The sequence below is a fragment of the Anolis carolinensis genome, chromosome 6 (assembly GCF_035594765.1).
Source record: "Anolis carolinensis isolate JA03-04 chromosome 6, rAnoCar3.1.pri, whole genome shotgun sequence".
Taxonomy (NCBI): domain Eukaryota; kingdom Metazoa; phylum Chordata; class Lepidosauria; order Squamata; family Dactyloidae; genus Anolis; species Anolis carolinensis.
In genome coordinates, this window is record NC_085846.1 from 91,900,679 (window position 1) to 91,922,805 (window position 22,127).

General features: G+C 38.4%; 1 protein-coding gene across 4 annotated transcripts in view; it reads right to left on the bottom strand.

The window, feature by feature from the left end:
* The window catches only part of dync1i1 (dynein cytoplasmic 1 intermediate chain 1), a 208,673-nt gene that overhangs the window by 102,692 nt on the left and 83,854 nt on the right, over positions 1 to 22,127 (bottom strand). For all 4 annotated transcript variants that reach the window (XM_008112554.2, XM_008112553.2, XM_003221989.3 and 1 more), the window contains 3 exons: positions 13,848 to 13,937; positions 5,042 to 5,204; positions 3,422 to 3,521 (listed from right to left, as the gene is read on the bottom strand). In XM_008112554.2, coding sequence (XP_008110761.1) covers positions 3,422 to 3,521; positions 5,042 to 5,204; positions 13,848 to 13,937 — 353 coding nt within the window. The remainder of the gene's footprint in view (positions 1 to 3,421; positions 3,522 to 5,041; positions 5,205 to 13,847; positions 13,938 to 22,127) is intronic.

The following is a 22,127-nucleotide window of genomic DNA, read 5'->3' on the forward strand; positions in this document are numbered from 1 at the left end:
TGCCAATGGCAATAAGGAGAAAGATTAAATGCAAGGCTATTCGTTTATTTACTCCAAAATGCTTGAGACAAAACATGTTTTGGATTTTTGATCTTTCTGGATTTTGGAATATTTCTATTTGTTTTAAAATGATTATGTGTTTGTTTATGTTTTAATAATTCTGTAATCTGCCTCAAGCTGTAAGGAAAGCTGGGCAAAAAATAACATCATCATCATCATCATCATCATCATCATCATCGTGTTCATAATGAGATAGCTTGGGGATGGAATCCAAGTCTAAACAAGAACTGCATTAATGCTTCATATACAACCTGAAGGTAATTTTTTACAATATTTTAAAATAGTTTCTGCATAAACCTACATTTGTGTACACCAATGGTTCTCAACCTGTGGGTCCTGAGGTGTTTTTGGCCTACAACTCCCAGAAATCCCAGCCAGTTTACCAGCTGTTAGGATTTCTGGGAGTTGAAGGCCAAAACATCTGGGGACCCACAGGTTGAGACCACTGGTGTACACTGAACCATTAGAAAGCAAAGATATCACGATCTGAACTACCTTTGTACACAATTTTGGGTTCTGGAGCATTTCAGATTATGGAATTCTGGACCAAGGATGCTCAGTGTGTGTCTTCATCCAGTTTTCTCTTAGTGGCAAAAGTTTCAAGGTGACTTACAATAACAAAAACCAAAATGCATAAAAATATGAAACTACAGCAGAAAGAGAAAAGGAAGTAAAACTATGCAGCTAGAAGTTTAAAACCATAATTATAAAAACATTTGATTAAAAAAACAAGTAGCTGATTTTTTAAAAAAAAAAACAAGTAGCTACTAGTCTAATTCCATTTAAAAGTTCTCATAAAAGCGCTTGAAACCAGCATGGACTTAACAAACAAATTTGTGTCTGTGGAAGAAAATAGCCAATTTTTATTTTGGTCTGTCTGCTCAAAAAAGGATAAATAAGAAATCCAAATTTACGCAAAGGAAAGGCACTGGAGAGGATAGATCATGATGGAACTAGCTGGCTGGTTTTTGTTTTCAAATGTGTTCTTCTTTATAAAGTGTGTAAAGAAATAGTTTTCCCCCCTCACATGATATGTAGTGCAGGCATCTGTTTTTAATATTGACATGAAACTATTGGAATTATAATGCCTAAATTATGTACAGTGATTGCCAATTCCCCCTTCCCCCCAAAAGAGCTCTACTGCTTTTTTTCTAGCCACATAATGAACAGAAATTTACTCTTATATAATTTTATTCACCCCTCCAGGATTGTTTTACTTTCTACCTATTACCTATCTGATTTTTTCCTGTCACTCTTAAAGGTCTTCAGATTTCATCATAAGAAAAGTTGGTAATTACAGATACAAACCCAGCTTCATAAAACTCTGTCCACTGTCTTCACCGTGTGAATAGACATTAACACCATATATTTGGGTTTCTTTGTGGATTTCTAACAAACAGTTGACTCTCGCCATTTGCGAGTTTGACTTTTGAGGATTTGATTATAATATTCTCTTTAGGAATCTGTGTGTCTTTCAGTGTGAGTCTATGGTCAACTTCCTCTATGCAGGGTCTAGAGATTCCTATAGAAAACACCTCTACCACTTCTTAACACAGGGCATTTTTGCCTCATTTTGCTGCTTTGGAGCCCTGGAGGCAAAGTGTGTTAAAGCACTGAGCTGCTGAAGTTGCAGACCAAAAGGTCCCAGGTTCAAATCCCAGGAGCAGAATGAGCGCCCGCTGTTAGCTACAGCTTCTGCCAACCTAGCAGTTTGAAAACATGCCAATGTGAGTAGATCAATAGGTACCGCTTCGGCGGGAAGGTAACAGCGCTCCATGCAGTCATGCCGGCCACATGACCTTGGAGGTGTCTAAGCGGCTCTTCAGCTTAGAAATGGAGATGAGCATCAACCCCCAGAGTCTGACATGACTGGACTTAACGTCAGGGGAAACCTTTACCTTTTTTTTTGCTGCTTTATTGTACAACAAGGACAGGGCCAGACGTGTGCCATCACACAATGTATGGCAGGCCCTGCCCACATTCCTCCCAAAGTGAAGAAGTGGAGTGGAAGCACGGAAAGGCACTTCCTCCACCACTACGGGGAGGAACGTGTAGTTTAGGAAGCTTCGACAGAGCTACCCGCACTTTCCTCCCCTTTTCCCTGTATGATGGAGGGAAAGACAACAGGGTAATGTGCATTGCCACCCTTTCTTCCATGTGATGGGGACAGGGTGTTTGTAACTCGGGGACTGCCTGTATACACAGGCCAAACATAGATCAAAGCACTCCCTTGTATTATAATATTTAGTGACACTGAGCATAGTTAAGGTGTATTTCCAAAAGAGATATTTGGATAAAGACCAGGTGAGACAAGGACACCCAGAACAAAGAAAGGGAAACTGAACATGCTTTCATGCCTGAAGGGCAAAACAATTACATTTTGGCAGTTGCCTTCCAAGTGGGTTTTATCTCAGTGTCCTGGGAATACAGTAACTTGTGCTTGTTTTTTTCCTCTTAACTATCAGATAAGAATTCCATGTAATTTCCAGCTCCTTGAACAGGCTAAGATAAGTATTTCCTCAGGCTTGTTTCCCATTTTGGTGCAAATCCACATTGGCTTACTGGCCACCCACATATCGCTGCATACCTGTCACAAAACGGATTTCATTAAAACACATGGATGCAAAGCCTGCCCCCCCCCCTCTGCCCGCCGCACACACACTTTTTGAAAAATAAAGCTGGAACAATATGCCACAAGTAGAAATAGACCAGCCCCATATGTAACTCCCTAAAGCAGGCGTATTAAATCAGTTTGAGTTTCTCATCTCCAAAGATAACATTAATAATATATCATTTTAATACAGATTTGTTTTAGTCGATATCAGTATTAAAAGGCACTCTGTAGCAACTTTGAGACTAATTGAGAAAAAGTAGTATATAGTCTACACCACAGGATTATAGCACTTTGACACCACATTAATTCCCATGGATCGATGTTATGGAATTCTGGGATTTGTAGTTTTATGAGATATTTGCTCTTCACTCTGAAAGAGCTCTTGTGACACAACAAACTACAAACTCCAAGTTCTATAAGATGGAACTATGGCAGTTAAAGTGGCACCAAACTGCTAGATCTATATAGAAATATAGCAAGCATTTCTGGGGATGGAGGGTTATGAGTTTGCTAAGATGTTTTAATTGTCCAGTTTTTATTAGTTACTGTATGATTTGTATTTGATTTCTGGTTTGAGGTTGTTTTTTGTTTTGTTTTTTTGCTTGTTGCTTATACACAATAAAAATTAACACCCAAAAAACAAGCATTTTTGGTTTTCCAAAGTAGTTCAAGATCTTGAATTGAGAAGCACAGTGTTTTAGATGCTGGCCTACATATCCAATTTCTGCATCCCTGTTGATATCTTACCTGAAGGGACCAATCCATACAAGTGACAACTCGATGCTTCGACCAATGTTCATCGTAGAACTGTCGATTAAAGGAAAGGTTGGCTCCAGCCTGTATGTCTCTACATTGAATTGAACAAAAGTTGTGTTTTAGTTATGATTACAGAATTTTTCAAAGGATTTTTCAAAATGTATCCATAGCTAGCTGATCTATGATCACATCTTGAACTGTGTTGTTCCAGTTCACGTCTCCAGCTCTATTCCTCCTGCTACTTCCTACTCAATATATTCTGTCTGAAATGAAAATATGAAATAGCAAGAAATCCTATTTAAACAATACAGTTTTGTGGTATAGAATCCTGTCCATGTAGTGCACTTGAGACATATTTAACCATGGCCAAAATAAAAATCCATGAAAATTAAATCTCAAGGCACAGCTGTGTTCCCTACTTGTTGTTTTTCTTATCCAAATGTTATGTAAAAGTTAATAACATTGGGAGAGGTGTTATATGGTTCAGTATACCATAGTTTTGCGTGTGAATAGTTACAATACACTGGAGGGGATGTCAAATTGTGGCATATAACTATTTTTGTTGTGCACACAATGCCACACCAATCTTCAGAAAAGCCTTTTCCCATCTTTTCTTTGAACGGTATTTCTCATTTTGCTCATTTGCATCAGTCGTCTGTTTCAGGGCTTGAGAAACTTCCTATTTATTTTTTTTTACACCAGCATGCAGAGTACCACTTCTACTATGCTTGAAAGGTTTTAGGAGCTATAGTCCAAAACTATGAATATTTTCTCTAGTTGGTTTGTTAGGTAATGATACAGTACAGAGTGCAATACATTTTTGGTACTCTTCTTAGGAATGTAAATTCTCAAATATTTTATCCTCACATGTAAGATTGAATAACTAAAGTAGGGTTTTTTTCTCCATTATGGGAGAAAGTGAATATTCCTGTGCAATATTCTCTCCATATTTGAATGACAACATGTTGCACAGGAAGCATTCTGCAAAGAAAAATAAATGCTTTCTTGCATATATAGTTGATTTTCTGTCAGAAAATAAGTTTTCTGTGCAGGAAACCCAATTTCTGCACAGAAAAAGCAAGTGGGAGAAAGTTGTGAACACACACAAAAAAAATCTGTTTTTCTCTCCAAACTTATATCTGTGCAACATTTTGGGATATCAAAGATCAGGAGAAATTGCACAAAATTCTTGCTGGACCATTCTTCTTCTTCATGTTTATGTTTTGTGTGTTGACTACTTGGAAACCCATTCGCCAATCTTTTTATAACTTCAAATATTCTTTCCATTCCCAGAGAGGATTCAGGATTCCCATGTTTTATTTAAAAACTATAGTGGAGACTATGTCCAAAGGATTCAATTCATTTGGATGGAAGATAGCCAAGACTTACTTTAGTATTTGCCGATTTGAAAAATAATAAGTAGCTTATTGCTAACCGTGGGCAATCAAGAATGCAAAAATATTCAAAAATAAATGAAAATAACCACTTAATCTGATAAGTAAACTGTTATCAGTAAAGAAGAATAAAAGAATTTCTGGTTGGTGCTCTTTTATCGGTCACATGTAATTGCAATATATATTTACATGGTAGCAAAATAAAAACATAACTGACCCATCTTTCTCTTCTACATCGCGGCCACTGTAGTCAAAGAAAATATTTGAATCTTCAGCTAGCGCTCGCTCAATCACACGTATAGTCCGGTCAAAAAATATGAGGAACTCTTCTGAATGAAGTATCTGCTGCTTTTCTTCCTCTGTCAGTTCCCTAGGAGGAGCTTACAAAAGTATATTGGCAATATTAAACATGTGATCATTAAAACATTTCCAGCTGAATATCTTCAGGAAAGGAAGGGAAAAATCCTGTTAAAGTCACAGTAGCATTGCTAAGTTTCCTCCTTAGGAATTATGTCGGAATCCTTTAAATGTTCTATGGCATAGTCCTGGAATGTTGGCTCTATACTTAAGGTATCCTGTCTCCTATGTATTTATTATTCTAAAGAAGAAAATACTTAAGATTAAAAAACAAATTAAATAAGTTCCACATTCTGACTTCAGGAAACACTTTTGACTAATGTTTATTGTACAGCTGATCTTGGAAAAGTAATAAATATACGAGGGATATCCGGAAAGTAAGGTTACAAGATTTTTTAAAATAGAAAGAATGAATATATTTTAATAAAGCTTACATGGATTATAGCATAGGTATTACATTATTTTTCCACATAATCACCATTCAGTTTAATTCATTTTATCATCCGTGGGACAAGTTTTTTGATGCCTGTGTCTAGAAGTCTCCCACTGCCTTTGTCAGCCAGTTCATCACTTTGAGGAACCACTGGATCCCATCTACATGAGCTGGTGGCAGTGGAAGAGGAGGAGAAGGAGGAAGGAGCAGCAATAGAGCCAGAGCTGGGATAGGGCGGTGGAGGCCGAGGCTGCCTCAGGTGGAGGGGCTCCTAGAGCTGCTGAGCCCCCGATGAGCTGCACCATGGCAGAGCGCACCTGGCCCAACATGCGGCTGCCAGAGCGAGGAGGAGGAAGGCAACAGGGAGGAAGAGGAGAAACTGCTGCTTTAGGGAACTGCCACCGCCTCCTCTTCTTTCCTACTCCTCTTCCTCCTCTTCCACATTCTCGCTCCGGCGGCAGCATGTTGGGCTGGGTGCAGCTTGTCGGAGGGCTCAGTAGCTCGGGGAGCCCCTCCAACCAAGAGGCAGCCTCGGCCTCACCTCCACCTCCGCTACCTGCTCCCAGCTCCGGCTCTATTGTTGCTGCTGCTTCCTCCTCCTCGTCATCATCTTTTTCCACCACCGCCAGCCCCTGCAGATGGGATCTGGCAGTTCCTCAAAGTGATGAACTGGCTGAAAAAGGAGGCAGGAGACTTCTAGATACATCAAAAAACCCATCCCACAGATGACAAAATGTAGTGAACTGAATGGTAATTATGTGGAAAAATAATGTAATACCTATGCTATAATCCATGTACATTTTACATAAATATATTCATTCTTTCTATTTTTAAAAAAATCTTGTAACCTTGCTTTCCGGATAGCCCTCATATAACCTGCAACTGTCTTGGTCCAGGTAGGACAATTCGACTTACACATCTTTAAAATGTTTTCGAAGGTCCCATTTTCTCTATCTTGTTCAGTATTAGGCACATTCTCATGTTTCTTTTTCTAACATTTATTCATGGACAGGGAAAGAGCTCTGTCTACTTTATGGGAGTGTTTGTTCACCCCTATTCACAGGTAACTTTTAGGAATTCATTATGTTAGTGCTTATTGGGACTATGAAATCATAGGCTGTTTACTTGTCTCTCACATTTCTCTCTGGCACAATCCACGAATATTTTTTCCTTCTGCTTGACAGTTTGTTAAACAATAAAATAACAACCAGTAATCTAATGCTATGCAATGGGGTTTAGCCCTAGATAGGTGTGAACACATCTTGTTTGATATCTACAAAGAACAAACTTGTCAATTCTTAACATTTTATAAACAAAACCAGAAGCTATAATAGAAACATAAAATATGATGAGTTAAAATCTAGCTTCCATTTAAGCCTTTCATTTCACTGAGGCAATGATAGTTGAACATAAAATATAGCCAGAAACCGCAATGAACTATCTGTTACCCATAAACATGAAAACGTAATTGTTTTAGACAGCAAACCAAAAACTAAAGGAAAAGGGAAAGCCAAAAGATTTGCTTAATATGTAACTCTATAAAGAAAGAGAAAGAAAAAAGAACAAGACTGTGCACAATGCTAACCCAGAATTTACATGAAGATATCCTGAAAGATGGCATTCTTCCATACAACTCTGCCTAGGCTTTGAGCTCTTCTCTCAGGCCCCCTCTACATTGCCATATAAAATCCAGATTATCTGATTTGAACTGGATTATATGACAGTGTAGAATGGACCTCAGTCCCTTCTCAGTCCCATCACACAAAGAGCTGACAGAGGGAGCTCACCTGTTCTCCCCGGATTCGAACTACTGACCTGTTGGCAGACCTGTCGGCACAAGCATTTAACCCATTGTGCCACTGAGGGCTCCGTTATAATATGGAATAAAGGGATAATATGGGTCAGATCCAGGGATTTAGAGCAACGTAGATCCAGCCTTAGGCCACATCTATACTGCATATAAAATTCAGATTATCTGCTTTGAACTGGATTATATGGAACTGAGCTCAATATTCCGTGCATAACATTGTCTTCTTTTCTTCGAGAAACCCTTTAGCCGTCTCCTGATGTCCAAATTGGGTGGTTGAGGATCCCTCTCAATAAGTAGCTGAAGTAGTATAAATATGGTAGTTAGAGAAAATGTGAGGAAATTGACATAAATTATCCCTTCTTCCTCTCACATAGATCCAAAGTGTGGAAATGATTTCTTTAAACATAATTCATTACCCCTAATTTACTGGGGGATGGGGGGTCAACTACAAATCTAACATTCTGTTCAATTAGGTCCCTATGTCCTCGGATTCAACCATTGTGATTTTTTAAAAATTCCAAAAGACAAATATTGACTTTTTTCATTTGATATAATAACAAAACTATTTTGTGATGCCACTTGTATATAATGCAACTTGATTATCCATAGATTTGGGAGTCTTTCAGGGGTAAATTTTGCCATTTTGCAGAAAAAATATTTGAAGGCTTTGGCAAAACACATGCAGAGTGTGGGCCATATTTTGCCTAACCCCGGTTTACATTAGTCTCATGCATTTTTGAATTCATCACCTCGTCACAGAGGTTTGCAATGGAATAGGATAAGTTCCTCAATTGTAACGATATATCACTGAATATTGAAGTCAAGAGTATTTCCCATTTCTGTGGAGGTATGTGAAGATGAACTGTCCTTTAAAAGGAGACTCATTTGAAATGTGGTCCTGGAGGAGAGATCATCAGATACCACAAGACCACAAAAACAAAAACAAATTAATCGCTACCAGAGCAAACCAAGCATAAATTCTCACTAGAAGCCAAAATGACTAAACTGAAGTACCTTGGACAAATCACAAAATGACATGATTCATTAGAAAGATAATAATGCCCTGTACAATGAAAGGCAGTAGGGAAAGAGAAAGACCACTTTAAAGAAACATTGAATCCACCAAGAAAGCCATGGCTTTGAGCTTGCAAGACCCAAACAGGGTCAATAATCATATACCGTTTATACTCGAGTATAAGCCAAGTTTTTCAGCCCTTTTTAGAGCTGAAAAAGCCCCCCTCGGCTTATACTCGAATGAGGGTCCTGGCCAACTTATATTCGGGTCAACTCGCACTCAAGTATATGGGTAATCAAATTTAGACAGACTTATATTATTAAAGTCTTATTATTATCTTAAATTACAGTTTTATGTAAATATTCAAGAACACTTAACCTACTGATGGCTCAATTATTTTTTTATTTTTGAAATTTACCAATAGCTGCAGCATTTCCCACCCTTGTCTTATACTTGAATCAATAAGTTTTCCCAGTTTTTTGTGGTAAAATTAGGTGCGTCGGCTTATACTCGAGTATATACGGGTATATCCTCTAGCAGCCCCTATTTCAAAGGGACTTCTTAATTAACCATCAATCATTCCACTTTTTCAAATATAACAGTTGAAAATTGACTTCTAATTACAGAAGTACAGTAGAGTCTCGCTTATCCAACATAAACGGGCCGGCAGAATGTTGGATAAGTGAATAGGTTGTATAAGGAGAGATTAAGGAGAAGCCTATTAAACACCAAATTAGGTTATGATTTTACAAATTAAGCACCAAAACATCATGTTATACAACAAATTTGACAGAAAAAGTAGTTCAATATGCAGTAATGCTACGTAGTAATTACTGTATTTACAAATTTAGCACCAAAATATCACTATGTATTGAAAACATTGACTACAAAAATGCGTTGGATAATCCAGAATGCTGGATAAGTGAGACTCTACTGTAGTTTCAATGAAATCAATAAAGAAGAGGGAGAGGAGAAGAAGGGGCAGAATCCTGCCCTATTTCCCAGTAGATTCAAGCAAAAGCAAACTGCTGCACAATACTTAGATGTTCTTCCTTATTAATAAGGTTTGCCTTCTTGACAACACTTTGATGTTGTGTGGTCAAACATGTTCCAGTTTTCATCTCTGAAATGTTTGGGATGAGAACAGTGTCTCTTGGAAGTCTCTCATTTATTGAATCACTGTTAATTGACGTTGACTTGAGAACATGCAATGACAACAACAGTAACAAAAGTAAGAAAAAAATTCTTATATAAATACCTGCCTGTTCAGGGAGCATATTCATGCTTCTGATGAAGTGGAATGAATTACACAAAAGCTTGTACGACAGGAGGCTAATGTTAGTGTTTAAGATGCCACAAAATTACCTTTTGGTTTTGTTGCTACAAAGCTATCTCAACCCACTCCCTATAAATATAACAGTGCTGCTCACTTTGCAAAAATTAAACGTATCCCGAGATTCCTCGTGACTCTCCAGATAAAGCCCACAATGAATCATTGACAGAATTTATCAGAGCAGCACTGAGTGCATCTACATTATGGAATTAATGCAGTGCAACACCACTTTAACTGTTATGGTTCAATATTGGTACTATTGGTACCCCCAGTGGTGCAATGGGTTAAATCGTTGTGCTGATTGAAAGGTTGGCGGTTCGAATCTGGGGAAGCAGAGTGAGCTCCCATCTGTCAGCTCTAGCTCCCCATGCAGGGACATGAGAGAAGCCTCCCACAGGATGGTAAAACATCAAACATCCAGGCATCCCCTGGGCAACATCCTTGCAGACAGCCAATTTTTTCACAACAGAAGCGACTTGAAGTTTCTCAAGTCGCTCCTTACATGAAAAAAAATCATAGAAGTTGTAGTTTTTCAGGGTCTTTAACCATCTTTGTCAAAAGAAAGCCGGTGTCTCACCAAACTACAGCTCCTAGGATTTCATAGCATTGGACCATGGCATTTAAATCAGTGTCAAAGTGAATGAATTCCACAGTGTGGATGCACCCTGCTTTCAAATTGTGAAGTGCTTCTAAATAGTATTTCATTTTGAAAAATTATGTGCTGCTGTTGTTTTTGTTCCATGTAAATATAACTCCTTTATTTATATTCCTTTAAAAAACTGGATGCTGATATGATTTGAACAATCCAGGGTTTTAAAAGTAAAAATGAAAGTTCAGCTCCTTGTGTGATAGCCAGTTTTTCCCTCAGAACAAATTTTAATGGCAGGGTTATAAAGTCATTGAAAAACAAGATTCATAAGGGAAGTGCTGACACAGGCTTTAACTGCCTATACAGAAGTGTGAATGGCGCCGCTATAATATCTATTAGAGATTCTTTAAAAGTCCAGAGGGGAAAATACTGTATTTCTTTGTGCAGAAAAGAAAAGAAAAGAAACTAGAGCACTTTATGCCAACATAAACATGCATTTAACCCATTATAGACTAATTTGCAGGAAAGCCCTTAATTCTGAATAAGCATTGTAGAACCCAGTACCAACAGGAAATGTAACTCTCAATTCCTGTTTTGTTTCTAACATGTTTTTAATCACTTCCATGAAGCGCACACAGAGGCTAGAAACTCAGACATGGAAGGGATTATATGAGGGAATCAGATATGAATTTACAGAGGGGGGAGAATAAAAGCAAAGGAAAGAGAGAAAAGGAACTCTTATCTATATTCTCTCCTAGCTATTTCAGATATTAAGGATACAATCCTAGTTTTAATTGATTGTGAATAAACTGGATTCAGTAGAACTGGCTCACAAATAGCTCCCAAAGTCACAAGAATCAATAAATTATTTCAATAATTCTGAATGCATGGTGGGGTGCTATTACTCAGCTGCCAACAAAAGGTAATCTATGTATTTCAGTGGCAGCACTTTTCTGGGTATTGATTGTGTATCCTTCAACATTTGTCAGATGAAAACTCAGACACGTGGCCAAGGAACATTAGGACATCATTAAAAAAAGAGAAAAAAAATATTAATGAGGAAGAAGAGACAAGACAAAATCAGGTCAGGAAAGGCTGCAGTTGTTTGCTTTTGCTTGGGACTACAGAGAAGAACAAAATTCTGTCCTCTTCCTCTGCAAAGTTAATGGAGTATAAATTGCTTCTGGATTTTGAACAACAATTGAAATAAGCCAAGGAAGTGGAAAGATAAGAGAGAAAAGCAGCTGAAACAGTGGGATGACTGTCTCTGCCAAATCAGGAAAGTTTGAGGGAATGTGATTTGTAGATTTTACTGAAAGCAGACCTTGAGAAACATGGGCCAGAAATAAGTCTACAGTCTACGTAATTTATGATGAGAAACACTGATCTCGATGTAGTTTTTGGGCTCTCTCATTTCAAAGACAATTCCTTTTCTGTGATACAGTATCAGCAGTAATTCATTTTATTTTTGTTTAGCGCCTAAAATACTAACGCTCTCACCAAGTGCTGTCATATTTGAGTCAAATACCACACTTCCTTTTGAATTCTGTGGTCTGACCATCTCAAAAACTGTTACTACCCAAAACCCCAACACACAGCTACCATTCACCCGGGACCTGGCTTGACTAGACAAGAAGAGGAGCCAGTGGCAACATGAGGCACTTCTCCTAGACTAAACTATAACAAAGAAATAGATGATGTTAGTCATGGCTCTCCTTCAAGTACAACAACAAAAGTATACAAAGGGCTCAGTTGCAAGCATGTGAAAAACTAAAATAAATATATATCTTTCAGGAGTCTATTTAGTTTGGCTTTAAAAAGTATTCACGCATAATCCACAATGTCGCCTTCCAGAGATATCTGAATTAGAGCTGCTTTAATGTGGCAACGGGAAGAAATGTAGCACAAATCTCTACCAAAATGGAATAACTAATACAGTATTCAAACACATTGGCCTTGTTTTTTCTTTAAGCCTACTTGCTTAACCTATTAGAAACAAAGGTGCAAAGTCTATGCTAAATATACATCCAGATATACGGACTTGACTAACATCCACAGTTTTTATCCAAGCTTGGAAAATTTACTTATTTTGCTACAAATCTTAGAGCCAGAATGTTGGTTGCTGGATTATGACATTCATAGTCTAAAACAGGGCTTCTTAAACTTTTTCCACTCACAACCTTTTTTTGCTGTAGATTTTTTTTGTGATCCCAGGTATATAGATATATAAAATAGACATAGAAATCAAACATTTACTGACACTAAACCAGAATTTACAGGGCTTGCTAAACAGGCTGATTTTCCTTTTTGTGGAGTACAGCTGGAGAATTTTCTGCAGATTTCACTGTAAACTTTGCACATTGTTGCTAACACATTTATGTAAATGTCTAGGTGGTGTCCAGAAACCTTTTACTGTTGCCAAACTTTTTCTGGAAGTTGATCACAACTGGAAGTTGACCTAGGGCCCTTCCAGACACGGCCCAAAATGCAGGCCCTGTTGGACTTTTACCTGAGGCATCCAAACCACACCTCAGGTAAAAGTGAAATAATTCGAGACGAAGTAGGAAAACCCTGCTTTGTCCTGAATTATTTAGATACCCCATTAGATCCTGGTCTTCCTGAAAGATCCAGTTCTAATGGGTATGCGTCATGTGGGGACAGACTACTGGGACTGCTTCCACAGTCCCAGTAGTCTGTCTCAACAGCTCGATTTGCTTCTTCGGGCCCCATGAGCCCGGAAAAGCGAGGAGGGCACCCCCCCCCCCAAAGTCCTGAAAACAACAGAAAAATCACCGGGCCATGATAATGCTTGTTTGCAAGCCTCCTAGAATGTACAAATGACGCACCAAGAGGCCAGAGGGGCAAATCGCTCCTGGTCCCGTCCCCATCCCCTTTCCTCTTGGTGTGTCACTGGTATGTTCAGGAGGCCTATAGAGAGGCATCACAGTCACCCAGTATGTTTTCTGTTGTTTTAGGGCTTTTTTGGGGGGGGGGGGGAGGTGACCCGATGCCATCCTGAAAGTTTTTGGGATGACATGGAAACAGCCAATGGGCAACACCCTTTTTTCCCCACAGTGTGGGGACTTTAACCCGCTTCGAAATGGGTTTCTTTAAGCGGATTTAACGTATGTCTGAGAGCGTACCTAGAGATTCCTAGAAAGAACATTACTCTAAAAAAAATCTCTAGATCCTCTAGTGCAGTGGTTCTTGACCTGTGGGTCCCCAGGTGTTTTGGCCTCCCAGAAATCCCAGCCAGTTTACCAGCTGTTAGGGTTTCTGGGAGTTGAAGGTCAAAACATCTGGGGGCCCACAGGCTGAGAACCACTGCTCTAGTGCAATTTTGTAATTGCTCTGGAGGGCCTAGAGTTCTAGTGCAGCCCAAACATACCAAAATAACAACAATAGCAATCAGAGTTTAAAAACAATATGAAGTGAAATTGGAAAAAAATTAATGCTTAATGAAGTGTGAATAAAGCCTAAACATACCTTCTTTCACCTCTTTCTTTTTTTCTTGAGTTTCTGTTTCAGAATCATTTTGTGCTTTTGGTTCAACCAATTCCTCATCTTCCTCGTCCTCTAGAGAGAGAAAGAAAAAAGAAAGAATGGAAATTGGCAACAATATTATTTCAAGCTATGCCTAGTTTTTTCCTTAACAAACTAAATGTAAATTTAGCAAAAACATACCTTGCACTTAGTAAAGTGATGTACTTGATATTGCATTTGTCTAAAAAGCCATTATAAATCACATCATAACATATATTTTACAACAATAAAATACAATAAAAATCAAGCTACCTGCACATTTCACTGAAATAGCATTTTGAATGACTGCATGAATACTTTTTTCAGCTTTATTTATTTATTTATTTATTTATGACATTTATACTCCACTTTTCCCAACCCCGGAGGGAACTCAAGGCAGCTTTATATATAGGCAACTATTTGATGCCTTAAAAAGAGTGCACAATTCAATTGGACATTATAAAAGAAAATTATAAAATACATAAAAACAATTAAAACATTTACAACAATCCATTCACAATTAAGCATGTAATCCACAAGCATTTTCGATCTCTTGGGATTTGGATATGGATCACAGCAGTGACCTCAGCATTAGAAAAAGGCAAAAAAAACTCTTACAAAGAAAACCATGTGATAGATTCATTTTAGGGTTGCCATAAGCTGGAAATGATTTTAAGGAGCACAGCAATAACAACAATAAGTATAATGAGATATCCTCGTCACACATCACAAATACAGGATCGTCCATTTATTGGAACATACCTTCATCGTCCATTCAACTGTGATTTGGACATAGATTGACAACATAATCTGTAAATGCAGTTTTCAGAGAGGCAAAGGAACTGTAAATAGTGACCTCTTCCATTATTTATTTTCAGCAAACATTACCAATGGAAAAATTGAAGATTTAATTACATTTCATTCTTAATGCTGTCCAACCTTTTAGTTTGTTTTTAATTTGTAGTGTAATAAAAATGTCTGATTACAGGGTAGTAGAGGTTAGCAACTCTTGACATAACTTAATTAGTCCAACCGATGTCCTCTGAAGCAAACCTTCTTATAATAAATAGAACTGCTTCTTGGCCCTAGCTTTACCTGATGCCACAGGGCTGGAATAAGTACTCAAGAAGCTTATTTTGCCAAAATCCCAAATTTTCTAAATTGTTATGTCTTGTCTCCCATATTTCAAAGCCATATTGGATTCGGGGTGACTCCTTCTCCAAAAACCACTTTCAGATCTGGAATTACCAACCTGCCTCCTGTAGAATAATAACAATAATAAAAATAACAGCTCAGATTTTGTTCTGTGCTCTTATTTTAATAATCTGCAAGTGAATCTTTCAATAATATTTCTTATCAAAACATATGCCCAAATATTTGAAAGAGGAAACTTGTTCCATCTTATTTTTCTATCTAAACTCCAGTAATACCTGGGAGGATGCATGTCATTAAACCTTAGATTTACTGTGATTAGTTATAAGCTGCTCTGTGTAAAAGAAATCATAAAATTTGTTCAGACTTCTCTTTAGCACAGTTTTATTTATTAACAGCAGTACCACATCAACATATATCAGGATCACAATTTTATCGTTCTTGTGGGGAATTAGCCTGGACAGGGTAACTCAGTTATATTACTATTAATGTAAAAACTAACCAGTAGGGGTGTCAACAGAAAAACCTTGTTCAACTCCTTTTATTATACAGATGCATCTTTAGCAGATGCTAACCTGTACCTTCACAGTTATATTTGTATAAAATTCCCAAATCTGGAGCAGCAATCTCATTAATTTTCCTATCTGCAAGCCTGTCCCAGAGATGATTTCTTGTAATTAAAACAAAACTTGAAGAGAAGTCAATAAAAGCAGCAAAAAGCCACTTGGAAGAACTATTGGTATATTTACATAGGTAAAGGTTTTCCCCTGACATTAGGTCTAGTCGTGTCTGACTCTGGGGGTTGGCGCTCATCTCCATTTTTAAGCTAAAGAGCCAGCATTGTCCGTAGACTTCTCGAAGGTCATATGGCCGGCATGACCGCATGGAGCACCATTACCTTCCTGCTGGAGCGTACCTATTGATCTACCCACATTTGCATGTTTTTGAACTGTTAGGTTGGCAGAAGCTGGGGCTAACAGCGGGAACTCACCTTGCTCCCCAGATTCGAAACACCGACCTTTTGGTCAGCAAGTTCAGCAGCTCAGTGGTTTAATCTGCTGCACCACTGGGGGCTCCATATTTACATATTTAATGATATTTAATGATAATGATACAATACAAAAAATTACTTTACTGAGACCTTTCATAAACCTAGCTTCTTCCTGCTGAAGAATATTATTTTCATCTACTAACCCTGATTTTCCAGAAAATTTAGATGCCTATATGTTTTCAGAAAGACTTATATTTATCAGAAAACAGCTTTGTATGGGGAAACCATTAGGATGCGGTTCACTGATTTTGTAAACAACACATCTGATATCCCAAGACCATCAGGCTTCCAGAATAAATATTGAAGATACATGTTACAGGATCTTCAATACAGTAGAGTCTCGCTTATCCAACGTAAACGGGCCGGCAGAACGTTGGATAAGCGAATATGCTGGATAATAAGGAGAGATTAAGGAAAAGCCTATTAAACATCAAATTAAGTTATGATTTTACAAATTAAGCACCAAAGCATTATTTTATACAACAAATTTGACAGAAAAAGTAGTTCAATACACAGTAATGCTATGTAGTAATTACTGTATTTGCAAATTTAGCACCAATATATCACTATGTATTGAAAACATTGACTACAAAAATGCGTTGGATAATCCAGAATGTTGGATATGCAAGTGTTGGATAAGTGAGACTCTACTGTACTTTGCATTTTGGAAACTGATTATTATTGACTGACAAAAATGGAAAGAAATTATTTCTATTAATTAAAGAAATTAAAGTGTTCATCCAGGACCAGTTGATTATAAAATGATATATTTATTATATTTGAGGTGGATGCTTATGATCATATCTAAGAGAGGTTTGTAATTTTATAGTGTAGTTATGTTTATTATTTTACACTGTTATTTTGTTGAAGTAAACAAATAGAAGATTTTTTATCCCTCATCCAAAGTGCTTGGGATTAGAAATATTTTAGATTTCAGATTTTTAAATGCCTGTATTTGCATAAACATATAACTGAGATATCTTCCAGATAGGTTTGAAATGCACTTTATACACTGTAAGGCAATTTTATATAATAGTTTAAATATTTTTGTGCATGAAACAAAGTTTGTATACATTGAACCAGTGAAAGCAAAGGTGTCACTAGCTGAGCTGCCCATGTGGACAGTTTGGGATTTTGGAATTTATCAGATTTTGGGATTCTGGATAAGAGATGCTTAACCTGTAAAAATATTTTTAAAATAAATATTAAAAGCAAAACCAAAAAACAGCTCAAAAACAGTTTTACATGTCATATGGACGGTAAACTATTTTTGAAGTTCAAGAAGATTCAAAGAGAAGTTTGTGACATGCTACATTGCACTCTACTGTTATATTTTTCTGTCTCCTTCTCAATCTATACCTATATTTGTACTAGAAGATACTATTGAAGGCGAAAAGGTAGGACCAAATCACAATGATATTTTAGCTTACACCTAGCAACTAATTGTTAGGTGAGGCATTCAACCTATTACAACAGGAAAATCCAGGAGAAAAGCTGGTAGACTTCCAAAGGTTTGTTGTCCTAGGGAACAGCATGTGTTCATCAGATGATGCTCAGAGGGTCAGAAAGAAAACCTAAAAGTAGATTTTGCCTAAGGTTTGTCAATTCTGAATTCATGTAGCCAAATATGACTTCACTCTACAGCAGCGCTACTCAAAGTGTTCATCCAGGACCAGTGATAGTCCATAAGCCATCAGCCACCAGTTTCTTGAGCGTTTCCAGGAAAGAAAGAAACAATTGTAGAAAAATTGTACAGGTAACTTGAGGAAACGTAATTGTTATTCTCCCCACATTACATAGCTTAAGAAGTCCTATTTTTGCAATATTCTACTTTTGAATAAATGTGCCTTAAACTTATCTGTTCATGCTAATAGGTATATAACAACTAACTTTTTTGTCATCAAATTTTTATCCACCAAAGTCTCAGGCAGAAGCTCATGACTGTATCAAACACAAAGCATGAGAATAGTAAGTAATTTGCAAGACATACTTGAACGAATCACCTGTTCCTTCCTATCCCCTGCAGCAACTTTCCATCTCAGATGTCTTACGTTTGACTTCTTGTCCCCAGTGGCATGTCTGTGAGCGGCAAAGGGGGAGAACGCATACATGTTTGAGCCTAGCAGCTACATCACTAATGGGACACCTGTTATTCAAACACCTCATTTCCAATTCAATTCTCACCAGATTAATTTGTCTTTTGACCTACAAGGAGGGGTTAAATAGAATCCTGACCTTGGGTCACATGCCACTGGCAAGTAAACAGGCGCAGCCACAGTCCTGAGCACTCACCAAGGCTCAACTTGAGAACATGGCAGCCAGGAGGTACTGTTTGGAGCTTAAGAGCCACTCGGCATTAATACGAATTTAATGAGCACTGAAAATTGACACATGTCAGCTACTAACAGATGTTTCACTGCCCTTTCTTCACCTATGCAAATCGTTCCTCTCCTGCTTTTCTTCCACATGATTCATATGTTCTTCCTTTTCCTGTTTAGTGCTTTGCTGTTTGCCTTAAGCTACACAGTCTGAATATCTAAGACAAAGCAGAGTCCCATGATGACGATGAAGGAGGAAGAGGAGGAAGAGGATGAAGACTATTGAAAAGTAAGATACAGCCTCAGAAATCAATCCAACCAAATATAGACACCTGTAGCCTCCACCAAGCACAACAATATAGCATAATTTGTGTATAAATGAGAACTCGTCGTTTCCAATATCTAAAATTTGAAAGGACATCTGATATAACAGCCTCCTTTGTATTTGTGTATGTCACAGGCTGGATTGGGTTGGGGGGGGGGCATCTCCACCTGAACTTGAAGAACTTATATTTTATTTGTATTTACTTGTATTTTATTTTTCAGATCATTTTTCATCCAATATCCACCAGTGTATAAAGAAAATCCAGAAAAAAACACTCTGGGTGGGTGGGATATAAGGATCTATTTTGATCATATCAGAGCTTGGGGAAATTAATTTGTTGATATATAAGCTGCAAGCATTCTCCAGCCAATATCACCACTGAAATCTGGGAACTATCATCCAAAAAGTAACTTTTTCCAAGGTCTGGTTTGTACAGTGCTATAAAGAAAAAAAAATCCAAATATATGTTTGGTACTCTTTGGCTAGTTTTCTCCAGCTTATTCAACCTGCCCATAACTTAGTCCATCCATATCATTCAATTTTTTATATGTCTGAAAAATCTACAGTACAGGAACCATGTCTGTCTCTTTTGAGGCTATTCCATGGGGATCTACTCTCATAAATTAATCATGCTCATGTACATTGGTAATAGACTCCCTATTATAACTGGATTTTGAGTCATTACTATGGGCTTCCCCTATCTGCATACACTATCAATCAATTCATTTTAAGCATTTCTTAATATGTTTCTGTGAAAGAAAAAGAAAAAGAGGGTCCCTAGCTACCAGAACAACACCTTTATTTAAACTGCACATCAGGCATCCTTGTAAGACATTTGTCTCGCTGGTGCTTCAAAGTGCTGGATTTACAACCAAGGTTTCATCTCTAAATGAGAGATTGTTTTTTCCTATATTAATTTCCAAATTGACACCAACATTCTTGAGTTTTGATTTATTTCATGGCAATTCATTATAACATGTTGGGATTTATGAACTTTTGGATGACATAAGCACTCCTATTTCTGCAAACATTTCAGAGAATTCTCACAATTAAAAACTGAAATGATGATGATGATGATTTATTTATTTATTTCGTGTCAAAAGCATTGGTACAGCAAATACATTTCAAATAATGGAAATAAAATAGAAAAGAAAAGAAATCACAAGCAACTAAATAGTTTTGGACCAAAAGCGGGCAACAGCAACCGCATTGTCTGTAGCTTTAAACAACTCCTCCTCCGTACATGAGGCAGGGCATTGTGGGCAAGCATACATATGCTGAGTTGTTTGTTCAGCTCCATAGTCACACAAGGTGGAGGATTCCTCCAGGTAGTGCCACCTTGCCAAGTTGTCTTTTGATCTTCCCACTCCACTTCTGAGTCTGTTCAGGGACTTCCAAGTTGCCCATTCCTGGTTTGCCCCTGGAGGAAGACCCTCTTGGGGGGCCATCCAGTTAGAATTGCCAGGTTTAGCTGCCCAGAGAGACACCCTTGCTGCTGCTGGAGGAACATCAAGAGGAGTGGTGGTTCTCATGAAGCCCTTCCTTGATTTGAGTCTGGTGGGAGGAGGGTGATAGCCATGCAGTGGGTGGCTTTCACAATGTTCAACCTTTTTTCTCTCACCGTTAGCAGCAACTTCCCGTCGCACGTCAGGAGGGGCAATGCCAGCTAACTTATAGAGTTTATCAACAGGTGTAGGTTTAAGGCATCCCGTGATGATTCTGCATGTTTCATTCAGTGCTATGTCCACCTGCTTTGCATGGGCAGACTTGTGCCAAACAGGACAGGCATACTCAGCAGTTGAGAAAGACAAGGCCAGGGCTGATGTTCTTATTACTTGTGGGTCTGCTCCCCATGCGCTGCCAGTCAGTTTCCGCAGGATGTTATTGCGTGCAGCTACTTTGTGCTTGGTGTTCATGCAGTGTTTCCTATATGTTAGTGTTCGGTCTAAGGTGACACCAAGGTATTTAGGATGGAAACAGTGTTCGAGCTCTTGGCCTTCCCAAGTAACTTTCAGTTTCCTGTTGGCTTCACGGTTACGTAGGTGGAAAGCACACACTTGTGTCTTGGCAGGGTTAGGCTTCAGGTGGTTCTCTTTGTAGTAGCTGGAGAGATCTTTCAAGGCATTGGTGAGTTGCTTTTCAACTGTTTCAAAATCTTTTGCTTGTGTTGTAAGGCCAAGGTCATCAGCATATATAAAGCTCTTTGTGAGTGGTGGTAGTGGCTGATCGTTCGTGAAGATGTTAAATAAGGTTGGTGCAAGAACGCTGCCTTGGTGTAAACCATTCTTTTGCCTCCTCCATCTGCTTTTCTGGCCCTGAAACTCCACATAGAAGCTGCGGTTTTCTAAGAGGGTCTGGACAGTTTTTGTAAAGTCAAAGTCCCGGGTGATATGGTAGACTTTATGCAGCATTTTTCTATGTTGCACCGTGTCATAGGCTGCCGTAAGGTCCACAAAAACTGTTCCCGTGATGCAGCCTTTCTCGTAGCCTTCCTCGATATGTTCAGTCAGATGAAGAATTTGACCTGTACAGTTTTTCCCTGGTCTGAAACCTGCTTGTTGTGCAATAAGCTTGGGTTCGATAACAGGTCCTAGTCGATTTAATAGCATCCTCTCATAGACTTTATATAGATGACATAAGAGGGAGATTGGTTGATAGTTCCTGGCATTGGAGGCATCTTTACCAGGTTTTAAGATGGCAATTATCTTAGTTTTCCTCCATGCTCTGGGAATCTGTTTGTGTGCCAGGCATTGATTGTAGAATTTCAAAAGCCAGTTTTCAGCTTTGGCCCCCAAGTGTTTGATTTGCTCCATCATCAGGTCATCTAGGCCAGGTGCTTTACCAGTCTTACATCGCTTGATGGCTTCTCTGAGTTCTTTCAGGTTTAGAGGAGAAGTCAACTGGTGGGTTTCAAGTTCTGCACCCTGTTGATTTTCATCTTTATTCTGCTGCAGTTGGTTTTCCCATTCTGAATTAGCTGGTGAGCTATCTGGTCTGGTGTCACGTTCGTGTGTCCAGGGTTGACCAGAGGGTCACTATCCAGGCGTCTCAGCAATTGCCAGGCTTTTCGGCTACTCTTGGACATGTCCAGGTTCTCAAGCAGCTTTATCCAACGGTCTTTCTTAGCATTAGCTAAGGCTGTAGATAGTTTTTGGCCTGCTGCTATAGTCCCATCATTGTATGGGTTCTCTTGAAATAATCTGAGATATTCTTGTAGCTGATTTAGTGATTCTTCGTTTAGGCCTGGTAGGTAGCTTGTGCAACAGCCTCTAGGGATTGAGAGCCTTGAGGATCTTTTCACAGCTTCTACGAACAGGTCATAATTTTCTATAGAAGGTTCTATATCAGAAATAGCAGCTTCCAAGGTCTCTGTAAACTTTGTCCAGTTAGCTTTATTG